The 23,197-nt window shown below is 42.5% G+C and overlaps 1 protein-coding gene across 1 annotated transcript in view; it reads right to left on the minus strand.

The window, feature by feature from the left end:
• The window catches only part of cyp27c1 (cytochrome P450, family 27, subfamily C, polypeptide 1), a 32,844-nt gene extending 12,189 nt beyond the window's left edge, over positions 1–20,655 (minus strand). The window contains exons 1-4 of the mRNA XM_069930550.1: positions 20,578–20,655; positions 18,241–18,431; positions 13,498–13,691; positions 8,845–9,054 (exon numbers count right to left, since the gene is read on the minus strand). Coding sequence (XP_069786651.1) covers positions 8,845–9,054; positions 13,498–13,691; positions 18,241–18,431; positions 20,578–20,655 — 673 coding nt within the window. The remainder of the gene's footprint in view (positions 1–8,844; positions 9,055–13,497; positions 13,692–18,240; positions 18,432–20,577) is intronic.
• Positions 20,656–23,197: the final 2,542 nt, after the last annotated feature.

The raw sequence follows: 23,197 nt of genomic DNA on the forward strand, positions 1-23,197 counted from the left end.
GATGGGAGGTGAGGAGACAAGCACAGGGAATAAAGGGTTGAAGCAGACCTTTCAGTGCCATTTAATGCTTTATACAGTAAAGCTCCTGTTATTTAGAATTCAAGCAACCAGCCACCTTAAGCAACCGGCATTTAAAAAACGAGGAAAGTAAATAAATAAAAATTAATAAGAATAAATAAAAATTTTAATAAATTTAAAACTATAAAAGTAAATGTTCTCTGTTTTCAAACTTCACTCAGTTTTCCCTCTACCATAATTGCTCTGTGATTAGTAAAGGATTACTGAAGGTGATATGTGAGTGTGATTCCAAGGAATCACTGCTCTGGACACAATTGTGACTGAAATATTTTGCTTGAGAAAAATTGTCATTGGCCCGTTTCCTTTGGAGTTCTGAAACCATGCACATAATGAGTCAATGAGGGGGCGATTAAAATAAGTGGTTTTCAAACATTTTCTTTCCACCCACATCCACCTTAAGCAATCCCTTACTCATCACAGAGCACCGATGGCATAGGGATTACTCAAAGTGGGATGTGAGTGGAAAGAAAAAGGTGGAGAACCACTGCTCCAAAGTAACACATAAAAGCTTTTGGGAGGAAATATTCAGCCAGCGGAGTGCCTTGGTCATGCATATTGCACAAAATTTGTAAAGCAGACAGATTCGTCATCGGCAGAAATTGCCTGAAGTGCCTCTTATCGTCAGAGAAAGAGAAGCAAAATTGAGACACCGTGTGTCCATGGATTTGCCGCTGCAGCCATATAGGGTCCAGCCAAACAATCCAACTTGTGTTTGGATAAAAGGGCGTCACCCAGGATGAAGGGCTGGTTGATGCCACTCGCTGTTGGGGTGACTCACTTAAAATGTCTCCTTATCCCTGCTTAGGTGAGAGTCTTTATTTGTATATTAATATCAGAAGCCTGTGTATGCTAAGCAGGATCAGGCCTGGTCAGTGCTTGGAGGGGAGACTGCCTCGGAACACCAGGTGCTGTAGGTTTCTGTGAGGGGCGCTGGACAAAGTGGTAGACAAAAGTCAAAGAATTTCATGTATGTTACATTCTAAATGTAGCATTATGTGACAGTAATGGAACCTTTACCTTATATTATTAAATATATTGGTAAGGCTTTATCTGTAAACTTGGGGGAGAGGGGTTAATTATCTATAAGGATATTGTTCGTCTTTCTGGTGGTTCTGTGGAAGGGGAGGAATCTACAGATGCAGCGACGGTTAAATGTTTTCATAGAATGTGACTGAGCATCAAGTAAAATGCTTTAAAGTTTATATATTCATGCAAGTGAAGTTTGTTCAGTGAAGGTTCAGTGTAGTAATTTTATCTTTTAAACTGTTTATTCTTAATGCCGGTGTATTATTTAGGCCTTGTAATAGTCTCAAGCAACCGAAAAATACACTTAACCATATATCTCTCTTTGGCTTGGCTTCGCAGACGAAGATTTATGGAGGGGTAAATGTCCACATCAGCTGCAGGCAAACCATATATAACCCTATAACAATTACAGTAAGGAAACAGGCCATCCCGGCCCCTCTAGTCCACACCGATTGAAGTGATCTCCTCTTGTCCCACCTACCTGCTCTCTGTCCATAACCCTCCAATCCCCTCACATCCATGCACTCATCCAACCTTCTCTTAAATGACAAAATTGACCCTACTGCAACCACCTCTTCAGGAAGGTCATTCCACTCAGCCATCACTCTCTGAGTGAAGAAGCTCCCTCTCATGTTACTTCTAAAGTTCTGCCCCCTAACTTATAACCCCTCGTTCCAATCTCACCAACCCTATTCACATTTACTCTATCTATCCCCCTCATCATTTTATCTACCTCTATCAAATCCCCCCTCAACTTCCTACAATCCAATGAATAAAGACCCAGTCTACTCGATCTTTCTTTGCATTCAAGATACTGCAATCCAGGCAACATTTTAGTAAATCTTCTCTGCACCCTCTCTACCTTATTGATATCCTTCCTATAATTTGGGGACCAGAATTGCACACAATATTCCAAACTTGGCCTCACCAACACCTTGAATAGTCTCAACATCATCTCCCAGCTCCTATATTCTACACAATCCCATGTGGCATCTACCAATCCCAATATTATTACTGTATTCAAACAAACTTTATCACTAATTATGACAAATCAGAACCTATAACCGTGAGCACTAATCATATTGCAAAGTTAGAACATTTAAGCAATTTTCTTGTTATCCTTTTATTCTTTCAAGGAATCTTAACATCACTAGCAAGGTCAATATTTGCTGATCAAATTGCCTTTGAGAAGTGGATGAAGGGGCACTGATTGAGATGGAGTATTGTAAGCAGGCTTAGGCCACCTAAACTACAGGAGATTGAAGGAGCGCAGTGAAGATGTAAAAGGATGTTGAGGAGGAGGCACTGAGTTACAGGGAAAGGTTAAACAGCTTAGGACTTCAATCCCTGGAGATGCTTCACTAATTCACATGCTTTGGAGTCTTGGGAAATACTTTTTCTGTACTTTTTAAGTAAATTTTAGGCCTAATCCTTCAACTGCCTTGTGGTATTGTTGGAGAGAGAGAGAGAGAGAGAGAGAGAGACACAGAGAGAGGCATAACTTTTAATGGCATCTGGGCTGCATGTATTAGCTTTCATTTCTCTTATGGCCAGGCGGGTGGTGTTGCTCAGACAGAGGGATGTTGCCCCGCCTACTCACGTTCAATGTTTATGTCATGTTTAAATTTAGAGAAGATTCGATGATCAATTTCCGATTTGAATTTTCAAACACAGTGGGGATCCTTTTTGAATGTCTTTCAAAATTTTTGATTTGGTATCAATGCAGAAGTGTTGGCTAATCATGTAATTTATTACTGCGGCACAAATTTTTTTTCTTCTTTCTTTGCCAAACAGCTTCGGTTTTGGTAGTGGGATTAGATTTTCTTTTTATAATAAAATACTACTACGATATAATTTGTTTGATTAAGAATGCGGGATACCGTGGGTGATCTGAGTGTCCTGTACTCTGTCCTTCTTAATTTTTTAAAACTTTTAATATGTATTCTTATGTACTCTTGTCTTTTTTTAAAGTGGAATTTCAATAAAAATACTGAAAAAGAGAAAAAAAATTACTTTATTCACTGGCGTGTTGGAGATTAAGGGGAGATTTGATAGATGCGTACAAAATTATGAGAGGTATAGATCGAGTAAGTGCAAGCATGTTGTTTCCACTGAGGTTAGGCACGGGAAGAACTAGAGGGCATGGGTTAAAGGTGAAATGTTTAAAAGCAACTTTACACAGAGAGTGAAGGGAGTGTGGAACAAGTTGCCAGCTGAAATGGTGAATATGGGCTCCATTTCAATATTTAAGAGATATTTGGATTGGCGTGTTTCTGGGTGCAGGTCAATGGAACTAAGCAAAATAATTGTTCAGCACAGACTAGATGGGCTGCAGGGCCCTGTTTCTGTGCTGTAGCATTCTCTGGTTTAATTTCAACATCTCCTTATACAATTATAATTTTGAAGTATCGATCAGGGTGAAAAGGTGAAAATGAAAGGCACGGTTATAAGAACGGAAATGAAAAGGAACCTAAGGGTGGTTCAGTTCCTGTCTACAAACCCAAGTCCTTCAAATTGCATCTGTGGTCTACTAATTTTCGTCACTCCAGAGAAGGAGGAACTCTATGACAGGATTAGGCGGCCACAATTCCCAAATTACCGACAGGGTTGAAGGTTAATTTGGGTGTAATTTGGCGGCATGGGTGTAATTGGCTGGAATCTACTGTGCTGTAAATAAAATAAAATTTAAAAAATACATAATCTCAGTTCTTAATTTTCAAGCCATCTGGAAGTACTGAACTTTGCCTGGTCACCAGAATGACAAACTCTACAAGAGCTTGACATCTAGAGATTTCTGGTAAATGACCTTTAGGAACAGGTAATCGGGCAAATAGTCTGATCTCTCTTTGGCTAATCAGCCAACATTTTGTGCCAACCATATGACCATCTTCACCAAGTGAGTCATGCGGATTTTGCTTCCCAGTGGCCTGCTGGAGAAAGCCCCACGCTCCTTTTGGGAATCTTCTGTTGTATTCAAAGTTGATAACCACGAATTAAAGTAGCCTCCCACTTTCCAGAGTGAAGCAGAACCAATTGTTGATGGTTGGACCATTGTCTGCACCCTAACAAGAGGTCCAACTACAGATGTAACAGACAAGATACACGGACACTACTGCATCACGTAAGGAACAAGAGTAGACATTTGGCCCCTCATGCCAGCTCCGCCATTCAATGTGATTGTGGCCAATCTGATGATCAGCTCATCTCCATCTACCTGCCTTTTCCCCATATCCCTTAATTCCCCCACTATGCAAAAATCTATCCAACCTTGTGATGGATTATGTTATATTCTATATTGTATGTTTTAAAGGAGATAAAATGTGGGTTTTTTTTAAGTGTAGGTCACAAGCAAACACAAACTCTTCACAACATAGATCTCATTTAAAATGCCAGAGCTCTGCTCCCGTGCCTTTGTAAAGACAATGAAAACAAGGACTTCACAAGTAGGTGTTAATTGAATGTGCTGTGGAGTAATGGATTATTGTTTTGGAAAGCAACAGATGAATGGACTCAGAAGATTGGGTCTGGTGCCACAGTCTGTCTGAATGCAGTTTGCTGTTCTAAGAGAGTCATGTGGTTTTCTCTGAGAGAGAGAGATAATTCAGTTGTACAGTAGCAGCTGGGACTGGAACATGACAAGCTGGCAAGCTTGTTTGAAACCCCATTGTGAAGATGGGTTGTGAATTCTCAGTTCAGCCTGGTCAAAGCCCTGGCCAAAGTCTACATAGAGAAGATGGTGGGATGTATAATGTTTCATTTGAAATAATGGAAACAAAAAGGAACTCTGTGGTGACCTGAAAGAAAGAGGTTATCATCTGGCATACCCTGATGGGACAATTTTCTTCAGCGAGACACTGAAATGGCTGATTGGAAGGAATTAGTTTGTGTCCAGCAAGCAGCAAATCTCTCTCTCTCTGAAAACCGACAAGAACCTTCCTGAGCGGTAACTATTGACCTTTCAAGCACCAAAGTCTGGTGAATTTTATAAATATTAAATTCCATGCACAGTATAAAAATTGCCTGCAACCTGTGAATTTGCAGGAATGAGAAGTGAGATTGGACTGTGAATCAAAGAACTTTTCGGAACTTACACACACATTACATACACATGCGCTTAGAATTAGAAGAAGGGGGTTAAGTTAGGTTAGTTAAGTTAATAGTGATAAGTTAAAGCTTGATCCTGTTTTTATGTTTAAAGAAAATTAAATGTAACTTTTATTTAAGTAACCATTTGTTTTAGTGAATTTCTTTTTTTTTTCGAAACTTTATTTATTAATTTTAACGTATGAAGAAAGTAAGTAATTCACGTACAGAAAAAATACAAAATAAAGTAATACAAGTACAAAGTAACATAGTTAATACAATACCAATCTTGGCATCTCCCCCTAACAACTAAAAACTAAGACTAAAAAAAAACTATTTTTAACCCCTAAACCCCCCCCTCCCCACCCCATGATAAAGAGTGAAGAATTAATACTATTAGTATAATTAAAAAAATAAAAAATATATATCTTAAAAAAAGATCGATATATATAAAAAACAAAAAAATATTAATTAAGTATTAATTATTAATCCAAAAAAAATTTATTATATAAGAATATATGAAAAAACAAAAACAAAAAGAACTTAAATGAAAAAAAACCAACTAATAAAAAAAACTAAAAAAAAAAGAAAAAAAATGATTAATTCAAACTTATTTAAATTGTATATAATCAATACCACTTTAACTCAGATATTTTTTCCATAGCCAAACAAAACTTCATCTCTGAATACCACCTATCTAAAGACAGTACATTTCTATTCTTCCAAGTAATCGCTATACATTTCTTGGCCACTGCCAGCGCTAAGTAAATAAAAGAGATCTGGTAATTATCTAATTCTAAATCAATCAACGGTTGCATATTCCCTAATAAAAATATATCAGGGTCTAATACAATATGAAGATTATATAGATTATTAAATACAGATTGAATACCTTTCCAAAATTGTTGTAACCGATCACACAACCAAACAGCATGTAAAAAAGTACCAGAAACCTGATCACAACGAAAACAAAGATCTGACTTACTAAAACCAAATTTTTTAAATTTTTCGGGTGTTAAATATAATTGATGTATAAAACTATAATTAATCATTGCCAATCTAGCATTAATCAATTTTCAAACACTATTACGGCAGATTTCAGACCAATCTTCTTCAGTTATTGTTAAAGTTAAATCTTTTTCCCATTTCATTTTATCTTTATCCCAATCTATTTTACTTTCAATTTCCAACAAAATACAATACAAACCTGATATATAACCCTTTTTTGGAAATGAGAGCACATATTTCTCAAAATCAGTTTCAGACAGTAAATTCATTTGACGACCGCATACCTGTTTTACAAAAGATCTTAACTGATAATACACAAATATAGAATAACCACTTATATCAAATCTCTTTTGCAATTCTACAAAAGAACAAAAATGACCTTCTAAAAAACAGTCAGACAAATTATGTATTCCTTTCTCCTCCCATTGTTTCAAAATAGTATTAGATACCGTGAAAGGAACAAGTTGATTATTATATAATGGTAATCTTCCCGACCACTTATTTTTGAATCCCATTTTATGTAATTTACTTGTCCATAAATTCATTAAATGTTTCAATATTGGTACATCATAAGTTCGTAACAAATTTTTATTCCATCGAAATAAAAATGCATTCGAAAATTTTTCAGAAATAACTGCCAATTCTATCTGTGCCCAACTAGGCGTATCTTGTGTGGCCATTAATGCGCTAAGAAATCTAAATTGAGCTGCTTCATAATAAAATTGAAAGTTAGGTAGCCGTAACCCTCCAAATTGAAAATCCCACATCAATTTTTTCAACGCCACCCTAGGAAATTTTCATTTCCACAAAAAATCCCTAATTATTTTATATAAATCCTTAAAAAATCCTTTTTGTAAACAACAAGGAAATGATTGAAATAAATATTGTATACGAGGAAAATATTCATTTTTATAGTATTAATTCTTCCTAATAAACCCAAAGGTAAATCTGGGTCAAGAACATTTCCCGGAAGGTATAACACTGGAACGTGCTCACAGAGCTTTGCGTAGAAGACCTATTTCAGGTCAAAGTCCAAGACCTGTTTTGGTTCGTTGCTTGAATTATTATGACAGAGAAATAATTTTACGAGTGGCTATTAGAAATGCATAACAGAGAAAATCACCCTTGATGATTCAAAATAATTGAGTTTTTTTCTATGCGGATTTAAGTCAAGAGGTTATGTTCCAACGACGGGAATTCAACCCTGCTAAAGAGTTGTTGTGGAAGAAAGGTTACAAGGCAACTTTTAGATATCCAGCTGTTTTGAAGGTTTTTCAAGATGGTTGCCAACCAAAGTTCTTTGATTCTCCAAAGGAAGCTATAGCATTTGCTCAAGAGCTGCCAATCACTCAGTTTCAACAGAGACATAGTCCGCTGCGATTTTCAAGGAGACAAGAGATGGAAGAAAAGAGCCGTGCTCCAAGAAGGAATGGTCGTAATGGTGACTCAGCAGTTGGAGCTGATTAAAAGAAGATTTGTCCTTTTTTTTTCTAATGCTTTTTTTCAAAAAAAGGGGATATTAAATAATGATGATGTTAGTTTAAGATGAAGTGAGAGTTGGGGGAGAGAACTGGATAGGCACTATTTTCTGAAAGTCATCTGCTACGCGTGAGTTATCTCACACCCATTTTTTTTTGGGAGTTACCGCATTGCGCGGTTTAGACGGGAGGGGGTATTTTTAACCTCCTACCCATTTTTTTCTCTTTTTTTTGTATTATTAGATTAAAAAGTGAAGGGTTTTTTTTTTGTTTAAGTTTCTTTTTCCTTTTTTTTCTCTTCTTTCTTTTTTTTCTTTTTTTTTGATCGTATTAAGAGAGGGTAAGAGTTGGGGGTTTTTTTCTAACTGTTGTAAGACATGTCAAAATTTAAATATGCTTCTCTTAATGTTCAGGGTTTGAATAATCCTATAAAGCGTAAGAAAGTACTTGCTTATTTTAAAAAAATTAAAGTAGATGTGGCCTTTTTACAGGAAATTCATTTGACAGATAAAGAACATTTGAAACTTAAGCAGGACTGGGTTGGACAAGTTTTAGTGAATTTCTATTGCTGCTGGGGTTTGGGGTCCTCTGGGTCCATCACAACCTTGTCTTAAATGTGTTTACTGAGGTCGCCTCCACTGTGTGCATGAACTGAGAATTCCACAGATTCACCACCCTCTGGGAAAAGCAATTCCTCCTCATTTCCAGCCTAAATCTGCTACCCTAAATCTTGAGGCTATGTCCCCTAGTTCTCATCTCACCTACTAGTGGAAACAACTTACCTACCTCTATCTTATCTCTTCCTTTCATAATTTTAAATGTTTCTATAAAATCCACTCTCATTCTTTTGAATTCCAGCAAGTACAGTCCCAGACCACTGAATCGCTCCTCCTAGGCTAACCCTCTCAATCCAGTGAATCTCCTCTGCACCAACTCCAAGACTAAGGAGACAAGACCTGCACCCAGTACTCCAAATGATGCCTCACCAGTAACTTGACCAGTTGCAGGATAACCTTCCCTGTTCCTAAACTCAATCCCTCTAGCCATGAAGGCCAACATTCCATTTGCCTTCTTGACAGCCGGCCGCACCTGCAAACCAACCTATTTTTGTGATTCATGAACCAGCGCTCCCAAGTCTTTCTGTCCAGCAGCTTGAAGCAACGATACTTACTGAATCGGAACAGGCCATCCCAGGATTGACAGAACTCATTCCATGGTTTAGGGATGAAAGGACGGAGCCATTTCGGAATGGCTCCTGCGTACATCGTGGTCTTAAACATGCTGAACATGAGCTCCAATGCTTCCATGTACTCTCTTGTCTCCTGGCAGATCTCGTTTTCCAGGCAACCAAGACGAGATTCAAAGAGAATGGTGGCAATACCTGCACATGGACAATAGACATTCCTCACATATTAGTGTTGGGGAGGTGCAGATAGGTACAACCTCTTGATTTTTAGCCATCATCTCAGGCACTTTGCAAGTGTTGTAAAACCAAGGAGGTGGACCACTCACTGTAGAATACACTCGTCCTGTGCCACAGTTGTAGAACAATCTTCCTGCCCTTATATTCTGTGCCTTGTCTAATAGAAGACACCATGACTCAGGTTCTTAGACCCTTTGATCTCTCCTCCCATCGTTAAAGATCTATGCTCCACACCAGATTCTGGCGTCGAGTCATGGGAAGGATAAAGTGTGATGGAGAGAAGCATTATCTTCCCATTTATTATCTACTCCCTTGCCTTGAAGCACCTCCCTAAATATATTTGCCATAGAGTCACAGAGTGTGGAAGAGGCCCTTCGGCCCAACTCTGTGCTGACCAAGTTGACCTTCCGGGCTAGACCCATTTGCCTGCATTTGGTTCATATCCTTCTAAACCAGTGGTTCTCACCCTTTTTCTTTCCACTCACATCCCACTTTAAGTATTCCCTATGCCATTGATGCTCTGTGATTAGTAAGGGATGGCTTAAGGTGGGATGTGAGTGGGAAGGGAAGTTTGAGAATCACCCAGTTGTTACTGAAATATTTTGCTTGAGAAAAATTGCCATTGGCCCATTTCCTTTGGAGCTATGAAACCATGCACATAATGAGTCAATTAGATACGATTAAAACGGTGGTTTTCAAACTTTTTCTTTCCACTCACATCCCTCCTTAAGCCATCCCTTATTAATCACAGAGCACCAATGGCATAAGGAATACTTAAAGTGGGATGTGAGTGGAAAGAAAAAGGTTGAGAATCACTGGTCTAAACCCTTCCTATCCATGTATCTGTCCTAATGTCTTTGGAATGTGGAAATGATGCCCACTTCTACTGTTTACTCTCATTCCAGATACGGATCACTGAGTAAAAATGTTGCCACCCTCCCCCCCAAGTCCCTTCAGCAAATTCTTAGTCTGCTCAAGACTCCAGCCGCTGCAGGTTCTGTTTCTCTATCCGTCTCCCCTCCCTGATTCACCAATCCCTTCCTGGTCCTGTCCAATCCCTCCTATCCTGACCTCATTACATTGGCTCTCTCCCTTCTGCCTTCTCATTCTCGATGAAGGATTCCCCCATGAGATGTTGGCCATTCCTTTTCTCTCACTGAAGCTGCTCAATCCACTGAGAAACTCTGGCACGGAGCCAGCAGTCCAGTGAAGACCTCAGTGGCTGAAGGCGGTCAATGGCTTGCATTAGAGGGATGCACAGAAGTGGCATCGGTGAGGGGCCAAGGACAAGAAGGGCTCTTGAAGGGGCCCCAGGTACTGAAGGCTTCCTAATCACTTCAGAGGCTTGGATCTGAAGCTCGGGTTGCCGACGAATTGAAAAGGAATCTGTCGATGAATCCATGCACATGCAGTGACTCTAAAGGGACTCGCTTTTGCTTCTCTTTCTCTTGAACTATTAGGGGTGCTGGGCAATGCTCAAGGCAACTCCTTGTCTGCCTTATGGCAGGCAGAAGACAATTTTATGTAATAACACGACAATAGAAGTTATTAATGAATCATGAAATTGGTATTACTGCCGTGTTGATGGGAACATGAGCCAAATAGGATGAATGAAAATGGGTGCTTAAAGGTCAGTCTGGACAGTGGGCTGAAGGGCCTGTATGACTTTTAGTGTTCATGAATATGATCTACAACATAACCTTGATGGGATGAAGAGCATAATTCCGTACATACGTCGGTGCTATCAAGATTTATTTATTGTTTAGTAGCTCAATTTAAGTGGACACAAAATCCGATTAAATATTTAGGTATTAGAATTGATAGAAATTTGGATAATTTGTATAAGTTAAATTATGTACCGCTATTTAATCAAATTAAATTTAAGTAAATGGAATGACTTACCTATTACTTTAATAGGTAGAGTGAACTGTATTAAAATGAATATTTTTCCATGGATTCAATGTTGTTTTCAATCTATTCCTTGTTCAATACCTCAGAAATTTTTTAATGATCTTAATTCAATTGTAAGGAAGTTTTTTATGGAAAGGGAAAATGAATAGGGTACCTTTGGTGAAATTAACTTGGAAATTTGAATTAGGTAGTTTACAACTCCCACATTTTCAGAATTACTATAAAGCTGCACGATTGAAATTTATTAATGGAATGTTTGATTGAAATGAACCCTCAATTTGGCCAAGGATAGAGTTAGATAAAATTAATGAGAAATTTATGTCAAAATTTACTTATAAATGGAATTCAAAATTGTTAATATGTAGAGACCCACCAATATTGAAGCATTTAATTGAACTATGGAATAAAATTGATTATGAGATAGGTGGAAAGGGAAAGATTTCAGCGAAAATGCCCCGATATCAAAATAAACTTTTTCCTTTTACTGTCAATAATCAGTTTTTGAAGATATGGAATCAATTGGGGATTTAAAAAGTCAAAGATTGTTTTGAAGCAGGGAGAAATTTGTAATTTTTTAAAAATTGGATGAAGGAAAAATTTCAAGTTTCTAGTAATACCTTTTTTGTTTGCTTTTAAGTGGAAAAATTAGACCACAGTTTAAAATTTCTTTGGAATTATTACTTACTAAATAAGAAACAAACAAGTTTATTTCTGAAGTGTTTAAGTTATTGCAAAATAAAATGTCAAAGTCATATGTTCATAAATCAAGATTAAAATGGAAATTTGGACAAAACAGGTCGATGAAAATGTTTGGAGAAGTTTATGTAAGGATAGTGTGACAAAGGTTATAAATGTAAGATGTAGATTAGTACAATATAATTTTCTACATCAACTCTATTTAATTCCTCAAAAATTAAAAGAAATTTAATTTAATTTCCTCGGATCTGTGTTTTAGATGTGGTGAAGAAATAGGCACTTTTTTTTTCCATTCGATTTGGACCTGTTCTAATGTTAAAACTTTTTGGATACAAGTTAAATTATTTTTGGAAAAAGTATTAAAAGTGAGTCTTCCATTTGATCTTTTTATTAGGAGACATTAAATTGATTGCCTTAGGATTAAGATTGACTATGCATCAAATTGAATTTCTATGTTTAGCTTTGGCTGTTTCTAAAATAATTTTGGCCATCACCTAAAATCTGATTTAGTTTTAGGAATGCAAAGATGGTGTACTGAAATTAAATCCTGTATTCCTTTAGAAAAGATAATAAGAAGGATAAATATAATTTTTTTGTAAAAGTATGGAGCCCATACCTAAAAATTCTTGATTTGAAGATTTAATCTCTCAATCCGCTCTGGTGGGCATCTTGTTTTCCACAGCTAAATGTTTTTTAAAAGATGGTCTCCTTTCTTAGTGGATAGAAGGAGCAGGAAGGTAGGTGTTAGTGGGGAGGGAGAGGGTGGTTGGGGTTTTTTAAAGTTTAATTATATACTTTCTGTATGAATATATTATAATTGGTGTTATACGATCTAAAATTATAAATAAAATATTAAAAAAATATTTCTTTATTGTCATGTAATAGTAGAAAATATGTAATATTACACAAATTATAAGGCAGACTGTCACCATTGGTGTTGCCCAGCGCCCCCAACAGTCAGAGAACAAGAAGGAATGTTCAGAGTCACTGAGCGCCTCTAACACTCCCATTGTCTTTGTAGCTGGACAGGCCCCAGTTTGATCCATCGGCAACCCGAGCTCCAGATCCAAGCCTCCGATCAGGAGGCCTTCAGCGCCCAAGGCCCGACGGGAGCACTTCTTGCCTTCAGCATCCCCACGAATCCTGGCTTCCTTGAGCCAGTCTCTCGGGGCGCACGGCTTGTGCGGGTCCCCCGACTGCAAGTTGCCTGCAGCCTATGTCGGATCCTCAGCCGCTGCTGTGGTCACCGTCCTGGAGCGTCGTCTCCTCAGCTTCTCCTTCTCAATGGGGTGGGGGAGGGGTTCTCCCTGTTTCTCGTCCACTGCTCCTGTGGAGTCTGCAACCCCTCATGGCCGCTGCCCAGCATAGGCGCTGCCATCTTGGGCACAGACCCCCCCCCCGATTGCAGGATTTTAAAATAAAACACCATCAGCATCTTTAACAAGCCGTTTAAAGCCTGTACGGGAACGCTGGCATTAGGACTGGGCGGACAAACCCTACGGAGTAGTGGTGTCCATCTACCCTCCCGAGTCTACTGCAACGCCAGGCCTGCAGTCACAGCAGTGCCACCATTTTTTACTTTATGGCCAGCACTGATTCAGAGGGCTGAAGGGCCTGTTTCAGGGCCGGATGACGACTCTCTAGCATTGAGCTCATGAATGAGGGAGCTGCTGTACAGTTCTTCCCATTCATAGATCACTTGGGGACACAGACCCTTGCACTACATCCGGTTTCTGATCTGGAATCTGGTTAAAAGATACAGGATAGGGAGTGCTTTCGGATGAAGGGCCTCACCTTCCATGGCAAACTTGAAGAACAAGCTGTTCACGTCAGTCAGGGTCTGTGAGCTGCCTCCCTTCATGTACTTTATCCTTTTGATCAGGTCGCTGATGACATCCGTCAATCCTTTGGAGAACCCGGCCACATCTTTGGGCTTCATGATCAGCTGCTTCAGCACGTTCCTCATTTTCAGCCACTCCTCACCCTCCCTGAAATTAACAGCAGTACCGGTCTGACCTAAGCCGAGAGGGATCAGGAGATTCCCAGGTTAAAGTTTGCTTCTCAACTGGGCCTCTGACAACTAAGTCCAACTCCTGGCCTTCACATGTGGCATCGTTCTTATGCCCGGCGAAGACAGGAGAAGGGGCAAAGGTGGGTCGCTGGCGCCTTGAAACCAGTTGCTCCGGACAGATGGGCTTGCTAACCACAGATGGTAACTCATCTAGGAGAGGGTAAACTCTGATTTCAAACCTTCACTGCCTTGTGGCTAAACCTCCTCATGGGAAAGGCTTTGGGAGTAAACCCTGAGGAAAAATCCGGAGTCAGAGTCCCGAAGGTGGCTGACTGCTGTACCCAGCACCGACTCGGCAACTCCTGCCATGCTGCTGGTACCAAACAGTATTGACCTTTGTCGTTCCTTTGGACCTATCATTAGCGTGGAGGTGGGGGGGGGGGGGGTGGGTTTCCTACTGCATGGGCAACAGACAGATCTCTATATCAACTCAGCCCTGGCTTGTGCCATGGAGAGTCCATTCCACAGTGACCACCAGAGTCACAGTACTCATGGTCAACCACCATTGATGGAGGCCATGTATCAGGGCCAGCAGGGTGGCCAGAGATTGATCGCTGTAATGAGGGTTGTGGAGGGTCATGTGACCTCTCCATCTGGAACCTGGTGGGAATGCAGACAGCAGAGAGTCATGTGGCCTCTCTGACTGGAACCTCATCACCTGCCAATCAAGGGTTAGGTCAGCCCAACCGTGAGGCTGATGCATGATTGGCCCTGGCAGCTGACATGTGATTGGTCCCCCAGGTGCCAATCAACAGTTAGATCTGCCCACAGGTGAGGCTGACATGTGATTGGTCCTCACAGGTCACATGGACAAGCCCTGTATTGAAAAAGCCTAGCACTTAGAGTCTTGCTTTTTCTTTTTGCCTCAAAACCATCACTGAAGTCCAGGCTGCCAAGCACGGGTGGGTCTGGAGGGCTGACTGCAATGGACCTGTCCGAGATCCTGAGTTGTGGTCGATGCTGGAAACCAGGTTCTTTTGAGATACTAGTTTGTTGTAATTAATATACTGTTCATGAGTGTGCTGTGCCTTTGGGTGGATGGGCATTTTGTGTTTAATCCTTGCATTCCTAATTGGAAGCTGAGAATGTTCACCAGTGATGATTTGCTCCCAATGTGTAGTTATTTGTGTATTATTCCTGGCTAGTCTGTGAGTGTATGCCCTTTTGAACGTCCACTATTGTTTGATAACACATGTCCAGCCTTGATTCTCTTTGAATCTGTCGAACCTTTTCTAAGCACAGTCGCATTGGTGTCAACTGAAGCAGGAGGAAAAGTCCCCAAGTCCCCTCCATTTGCTGCCTCCAGGTTGGGAAGAGGTTACTGCACAAGGAAAAGCAAGATCTCAAAGAGCTTCGTGGGTGAAGAAGGCATTTGGCCCTTATGCCTTCGTTGTTCAGGGAACTGAGTACAGGAGTTACGATGCCGCGTAACAACTGCGCGAGATGTTGGTGAGACCACGCTTGCAGAAATGCGTGTGGTTCTGATCACAGCTTAATCAAAAAGATGCCATTAAGCTAGAAGGGCTCCAGATAAGATTGACATGAATGTTCCTGGCACTGGTGGGCTTAAGCTTTAGGAAGAAGCTGGAGAGGCTGATAGTTTTATCCTAGGAGGCTGGTGGTGTGTGACATTATAAAGATGTATAAAATCAAGAGGGTCATAGAAAAGGTACAATTTTTTTTTTCTTCTGAAGGGTAGGGGAATTAAAACTAGAGTCTGAGATTTAAGATGAGGTTGGCAGTCTGGTTGGCTTGGCGGTTAACACAACACCCTTACAGTACCAGCGATCAGGACTGGGGTTCGAATCCCATGCTCTCTGTAAGGAGTTTGTATATTCTCCCCCGTGTCTGTGTAGATTTTCCCTGGGCAATCCGGTTTCCTCCCACCATTTGAAACGTACCAGGGGTGTAGTTTAATTGGGCTCGTTGGCCGAAATGACCTGTCACTGTGCTGTATGTCTAAATTTTAAAATCTGCAAATGATGAGGTCAAGTGTTTTGCACAGATGTGCAGGAGAAACTCAACGGGTCATGCAGCATGCATTTTGGTCCTGAGCCTTTTGTCAGGAAAACCAGGTAGACGCCTGACTAAAATGCGGGGGGTGGAGGAATGAAAGAAGGAGGACCCCGGCTAACTGGTAAGAGGTAATCGGTGGATGCAGGTGGGAGGATAGAAGAGAAACAAGGTAAGAAGTGATAGCGGGAGAAGATATGAGAAGGAACAGAAGTTGGGGGGGTGGGAAGAGAACTGAAAGAAAGGAGAGGGGGATAGGGAAAGAGGGTCACAGGGAGGGGTTTAAGAGAAATTGGAGAAGTCATTATTGAAGCCATCTGGTTGGAGACTGAGGAGTTGAAATATAAGGTGTGTTCCTCCAATTTTTTGGGTGGCCTTGATTTGGCAGAACAGCAGATCCACACAATGTTGTTGGTACATTCTTGGAATGTGAACCAACGTTAAACACCACCAATTTTACGATGATAAAAACAAGTGATGTTCTTACAGTTTATTTCTGGTCACAAAAACGTCACCGAACTTCTAAATAAAGACCCAAAACACTTCTAATATCAAACCTTGAAATAAATGTATGCGTTACGTTTAAGAAAGATTAATAGAAACAAATAAAAATTATTCAATCAATTTTGGTCGCTGTAGTGTGGATTGTGGAGGGTCATGTGAACTCTCCCCAGAACCTGGTGGGAGTGTGGATCGCGGAGGGTCATGTGACTTTTCTGCCTGGAACCTGGTGGGAATGTGGATTGTGTTAGGTACAAACAAAATGCTGGAGAAACTCAGCAGGTCAAACAGTGACCTTTATATAGCCAAGGCAAAAATACATGTCTGATGTTTCAGGCTGGAGCCCTTTATCAAGGTATCAAAAAATGTCAGCAGGCATCCAAATGAAAGAGAGGGGGAAGGAATGGTGGCAAATGCAGGAGGTAATAGGTGGAGAAGGAGGAGAGGAAAGATGGCTGGGGGGGTGTAAAGGAGAACTAGAATGAGGATTGCAGAGGGTCATGTGGCCTCTCCATCTGGAACCTGCTGGGAATGTGGATGGTGGAGGGTCATGTGGCCTCTCAGGCTGGAACCTAGTCACCTCACCTGCCAATCAAGGGTTAGATCTGTGAAGCTTAGATGTGTGATTGGTCCCCCCAGGTGCCAATCAATGGTTAGATCTGCCCAAAGATGAGGATGACATGCGATTAGTCCTTGCAGGTCACGTGGATGGAGACTGTAGAGGTTGGCTGGTTTGGGGAGGGAGGCGACTGGAACCCCAAAAGTGATCATCACCACCTGAAGGGCAAAGAAGCAGGATGGTCGTCGTCATCACAGGAGGTGAGGATGGGAGTGTTGCAAGGAATTCCTGAGGGACCTGGCATTGCCAGTGTGTGGGATAGAAGCACAGAAACAGCTTGTGACGGGAGAGCGAGGAGGTGCGGCAAGAACGGCCGCTAGCCTCACGAAGGTCATGGTTCTGTGGTCTGCTGCACAGCGGTTCGGTTCAAACCGAAACGATAACGAAGTGTGGCGAGGTATTTTACTTTTTGCGTTTTAATTCTTTCTTCTCATCAATGTTGTAACGAAACAATGTTGTTCAAGGACTTGAAAGTAAAACACAAAAGTCTGCAAACAATATTAATTTTTAATTTAAACATACAGCATGGTAACAGGCCATTTCGGCCCACGAGTCCATGCTGCCCAATTTACTCCCAATTAACCTGCACCCCCCAGCCACCCCGGTACGTTTCAAACGGTAGGAGGAATCCAGAGCCCCCGGGGAAAACTCACGCAGACATGGGGAGAATGTACGAACTCCTTTCAGGCAGCGCGGGTTACGAACCCTGGTCCCAATTGCTGGCGCTGTAAAGGTGTTACGCTAACCGCTATGTCAACTGTGCCAAAGCTGGGAGAATCAGCAGGTACTTTTGTAGCAAAGATAAAGATACATAACTAATCTTTCCCTCCAAAAAGTAGTGTTTGACCTGTTGATTTTCCCAGCTTTTACTTTTTATTCAAAGGTTTTTTGTATTTGAGGCCATGGACAGGCTTGTAGGTGTGGCAATGATGTGTGGAATTAAATTAGTTGGCCATTGGGAGGTCCATTCAGTCTGCGCCCAGTCTCCCTGATGTACAGGAGTTCACGTTGGCAGCACGCAATGCAGGAAATGACACATCAAGGCCACCCGCAAACAGAATGAACAACACACCTCACATCGATTCACCCGAAAATCACGCAACGCTCCCCTTCAAACTAACATGAGCATACCAACTCTGGAGCAAAACATGCACCCAAAGGTTTAAAGGCTCGGGCAAGAGTGGGAGCTAACCATCACGTTAAAAAAAATTATGTGAAAGGAATGCTGCTTTCTTACAAATGGCCTAATTTGTTTGTCTTAATTCCTGAATTTTAAGAATCTTAACTGCCCAGATCCAATCCCATATTCCGTGCCCACTCAGTTTCTACTTACGCAGATATCAGCCCCACAGCCCTTCCTTGCAATTGTCTGTACTCTTGCCAAGACTCCATGTGGGCTCTTTGGGGAGCTCTGCCCTCTGATCTCAACACCTGGGCCACCATATCCTGATCGGCAATGGAGACAACAAACTGGGGTCCGAAGTGCGATTTAAAGATCTTGCCATATTGCTGTGTGTGTTGGAGCTGTATCAGGTAACAACAGATTCATTGGACGGTCAGTAAGAAACTTCCCCGGTCACCCACAGGTTGAATCTTTGATAATAAGAATACAGTAAAATCCCGGTTATCTGGAATTCAAGCTGCAGGCAACCTCAAGCAACCGGCAAAAAAAAAAGTCACGGGAAACAAATGGATGAAAAAGCGTGGAAACTTCAAATTGGCCGTTAATTTTCCAGTCGCGCAACATGCTATTTCCAGCAGGCGGAAAACTTGCTTACCAATTCTTGCAGGTGCCGGATATCGGGGGTTTTACTGTCATACAATTGTACAATGTACATATGCACTGAAATTCTTACTTGCTGCTGCCGGACAGGTACTTGAAAAGAAAATGTACAATAATAAACTAATTGAATTGTTAAAAGGCAACAAATACTGTACGTTAGATGGTAAATATTAACAGTGATCCTTGTGTAACTTGCAATAGCTCTGTGGTGTCAAAGCTGTTTATGACGAGTGTAGTGAAGAAAGGTTTAAGAGTCTAATAGATGTTGGATAGAAACTGTTCTTGAACAGAGAGGGGCTGGTCCTAAGGTCTGAAGGTATCAGTGAGAAGAGGTTGTGACCAGGGTGGTGGAGGTCCTTTATGACGTTGGCTACCTTCTTGAGGCAGCGCTTCACATAGTTGTCTGCAACGGATGGGAGGTCAGAGCCTGCGATGGGCCTAGCTGCATTTGCTACCTTCTGCAACCTTCTCCGTTTCTGGAGACTTGAGCTGGCAAACCCTCATTTTAACCTGAGCATTGGCGTCTCCGTATCAGACAGTGATGCAACCGGCCAGAATGCTCTCCACAGAACACCTGTAGAAGTTTGAGTGTTCGGTGACGTACCGAATCCCCTCAAACACCTCACAAAGTATAGCCGCTGGTGAGCTGCCTTTGTGATTGCATCAACGTGGTGGCTGCAGGAGAGATCCCCAGAAGGGTTGACATTTCTGGCTGGAGCTCTTCACCATCCCGATGAAGGATTCCTGTCTGAAACTTCTCTCCCGCCGAGGATGTTCGACTCCTTGGGAGTTCCTACAGCAGATTGTGTATTGCTCCCTTCACAACAAGGTGAGGAGCTCCTTATGAAATTCTATCCCATTTTGTGAAAGAACAAAACGGAGTGAAGTTCTCACAAACCAAGGCAAGGAACCCCCTCCTTCCCAGAATAGTCCAGCAGGAGGTGAGAGGAGTGGTCTTAAAATATTCATGAATCAAAGATTCAAGAATTTAAAAAGAATCTGTTTCAGGAAGTCGCAAAAATACTCCCAGTTTGGAGAAAATCCACACCAGAAGTCGAGGTTTAAATATTTTTTTTTACTCTCAATGGTTAACCTATAGAGCTCCCCGTCACAGAAAGTTGTTAAGGCCAGCTCATTAGATATATTCAAAAAGCAGTTCTGGTCACCTCACTATCGGAAGGATGTGGAAGTTACGGAGAGGGGGCAGAGGAGAGTTACCAGAATGTTGCCCGAGTTGGAAAATAACTCTCATGAGGCAAGGTTAGCAGAGTTGGGGCTTCTCTCTTTGGAGTGCAGAAGGGACTAATAGAGATCTACAAGATTCTGTGAGATATAGCATAGGCAGACAGCACCTTCCCCCCCACCCCAGGGTGGGAATAGCAAACACCAGGGGAGATCTGTACAAAGGGAAGAGGGGGAGGTTTAGGGGTTTTTACACAAGAGAGTAGTGGTGGTGGAGGTTGGAACAATAAGGGCATTTAAGAGACTCTTGGATGAAAGAAGGTTAGGAGGTAGAATTTTTTTTGGGGGGGGTAGGAATAGACAGGAACCACCGAGGGCCTGAAATGTTCTATATATCTACTGGCTATTAGATGGAGCTAAAGAAGATGGAGCAAAGCAGGAATCGGAAATCGAGTTGAATGGTGGAACAGGCTCGAGGGGCTGAATGGCCTTTTCCTGCTCGTGGTTTCACTGGTTTTTCTTCTTGAACATAAAGAAAAGCAAGTTAAGGAAATGAATAAGTCACCGAGCAACACAGCGAAGCAGTGGAAAGACTGAGAGCGGTGTTCCTGCCGCCTCTTTGTTCCCCCCCCCACCTCCCACCACCTCCAGCCAGCGCTTTCAATACAGGTACAAAACTTCGGCTCCAACTCCTTCCTCACTTACTTGGATGTCGTGGATCCTGTTGAACCCGTCTCTGCAGAAGAACTCCGCCAGGTTCCGCATTGTGCTGGGTCCAGGCATCTCGCACAGACTCTTCGCCGGCCGGGCTCCGGACCCCGACGGCGCCGCCAGGACGGCAGAGCCCCCCGCACCTTTGGACCCTTTCAGCTGCGCTGGCCGCTTGGCTGAGGTCGCTCTGCGGGACAGTGTGGCTGCGCCCGGGAGCCGGCTGAACGCCTTGAGGGTGAACCAGGGAGACATCACTCCTTGCTGCCAATGCCCTTCCCTTCTCTCTTTCTCTCTCCCCCACGTGTCAGGAGGTCGTGAAGGGGTGGGCACTCTCTCCTTTATCCCCCCCCCCCCCCCACCCCTCGCAGCCTTGAAGGGAGAAAGTCCCGTTCATTGTCACCTGATTGTACAAGTACAACCCCAGGAAACCGCCCTCTCCCGTCCTCGGTGCAAAAACACGCAGACACACCACCAGATAGGCAGTGGGATGTATCCAACTGCATGTGCAGTTGAGCCCTTCAGATCCTTGATGCAGGGCTCCAGCTACATTTGCTACATCAAGGGCACTTTTTGACCTGCTGAACTTCTCCAGCATCTTGGCCTTGTAATACATGGGCAGTGTAAGGGCGCCAGGGTTAGCGTTGAAGTTACAGCGCCAGCGATCAGGGCCGGGATTCGAATCTGGCGTTGTTTGTCAAGGGTCTGTCCATTCTCCCCATGCCTGCCTGGGTTTCCTCCAGGGGCATCGTTGAGTGGCAGGGGCTTGTGGGGTGTCTGACTGGCCTGCAGGTCTACATTTATAAATTTAAGTATCCATATATACAAACAAATCAATCAATGTTGTTTTGTGAATATGAGTCTCGGACGGTTACTGTGAGCAGTTCCTTTGGTCCTTCGGCATTCTCACTGCCTGCGGGAAGAAGCTGTTCCTCAGCCTGGTGGAGATCCTCCTGGATCTCTTCCCCGACGGGAGAAGCTGGGTGCAGCGTGGAAGGGGTCCTCAATGATTTTGTGCGCCCTCTTCGGACAACAATTCTGGCAGGTCACGTCAATGGAGGGAGGGAAGACTCCAGTGATCCTCTCTGCTGTGGATTGACCTCCGATCCATTTCTCTGCAGCAACCGTACCACACTGCAGCCGGCCAGGGTGCTGTCGATAGAACTCCTGCAGAAAGTTGACAGGAACGTGACCGGTAGCCTTGGCCGCTTCAGTCTTCTCCGGGTGTGCAGTCGCTGATCCTTTCCTGACGAGCGAGGAGATGAGTGACCACAATAAGTCACCAGTTAAGTGAATTCCAAAGAACTTGGTGCTCTCCACTCCAGAGTCATTCCTGGTCTTCCTAATGTCAGGGTTCAGGGCTCCAGTAATTCGCTGCCCCCAAAATCAAAATGTTTTAACAGCAAGAGGGTTGAAATGAAATGAATTAATGGAGGCAGGAGGTGTTGCTACATCCCAACTCGAAATCTGGGTCTGTTCCCGATCTCAGTGGAATGATCTTGGGTTTCCTCTGGCCCCTCTTGTTCTCTTCCCAGATCCTGAAGTAGCTTGCGCTGCAAGGTTGTGAAAACACCGAAGTCTACAGATGCCGTTATTGTAGTCAAAACACAGGGGTGCTGGAGAAACTCGGCAGGTCTGGCAGTGTCCATAGGAGGTAATACGTAACCAACGTTTTCAATTCCCTGTCCCATTCCCTTGCTGACATGTCTGTCCATGGTCACCGAGACCACCTGCAAATTGGAAGAACAACCTCACATTCCGTCTGGGCTCCCTCGAACCTGATGGCATTAACATTGACTTCTCCAGATACCATTAAATAGCACCCCCCCCCCCCTGCTTTTCCCCTATGGTTCCTTTCTTCTATCTCAGTCTCCTTTCACAGAGCCAAATCTATTCTCACTTTTCCTCTTATCATACTGTTGGTCTGAAACCCTCCCCCTCCCGTTCTCCCCCCTTTCTTCCCCCAGCCTTTCATTCAGACATTTGATATCTTTACCTCCTGTGGACGCTGCAGGACCTGCTGAGTTTCTCCAGCACCCCTGTGTTTTGACTGGATTAGTAGGTTGCAATACACAAATGTGGTGGAGAAATTTAGCAGGCCACACAGCTTCCAGACACATCTTGAGCACGTTTATAAATAGAGGGTTACGAGGTGGGAAGGGGTTAGTATTTTTGGTAGGAATATATGGGTCAGTATGACATTGAGGGCTGAAGGGCCTGTAATATTCTATGGTCTATGTTTGTGTGTTGCACTCTGGTTGAAGGGCCTGTTTGGGCTCTCAATAAACTAATTCAAGTTCAAATTTATTATCATCTGACTGTAAATATACAACCCGACCGAATAGCGTTTCTGCAGGCCATGGTTCACACATGTACCCAGCACACAATAATCCTGTATATACATAATGTAAAATAAATATATAAATGGATAGAAATGCAGAGAAATGGATCAGATCATAAGAGTGGCAAAGAGGATCACTCCCTCCTCCCCATCAACATGATGTACCAGGATCGTTGTCTGAAGAGGGCACACAAAATCATTGAGGACCCCTTCCACCCTGCACACAGCATCTTTCAGCTGCCCCCGTCGGGTAAGAGATACAGGAGGATCGGAATC

This window comes from Narcine bancroftii, chromosome 4, assembly GCF_036971445.1.
Source record: "Narcine bancroftii isolate sNarBan1 chromosome 4, sNarBan1.hap1, whole genome shotgun sequence".
Taxonomy (NCBI): Eukaryota; Metazoa; Chordata; class Chondrichthyes; order Torpediniformes; family Narcinidae; genus Narcine; species Narcine bancroftii.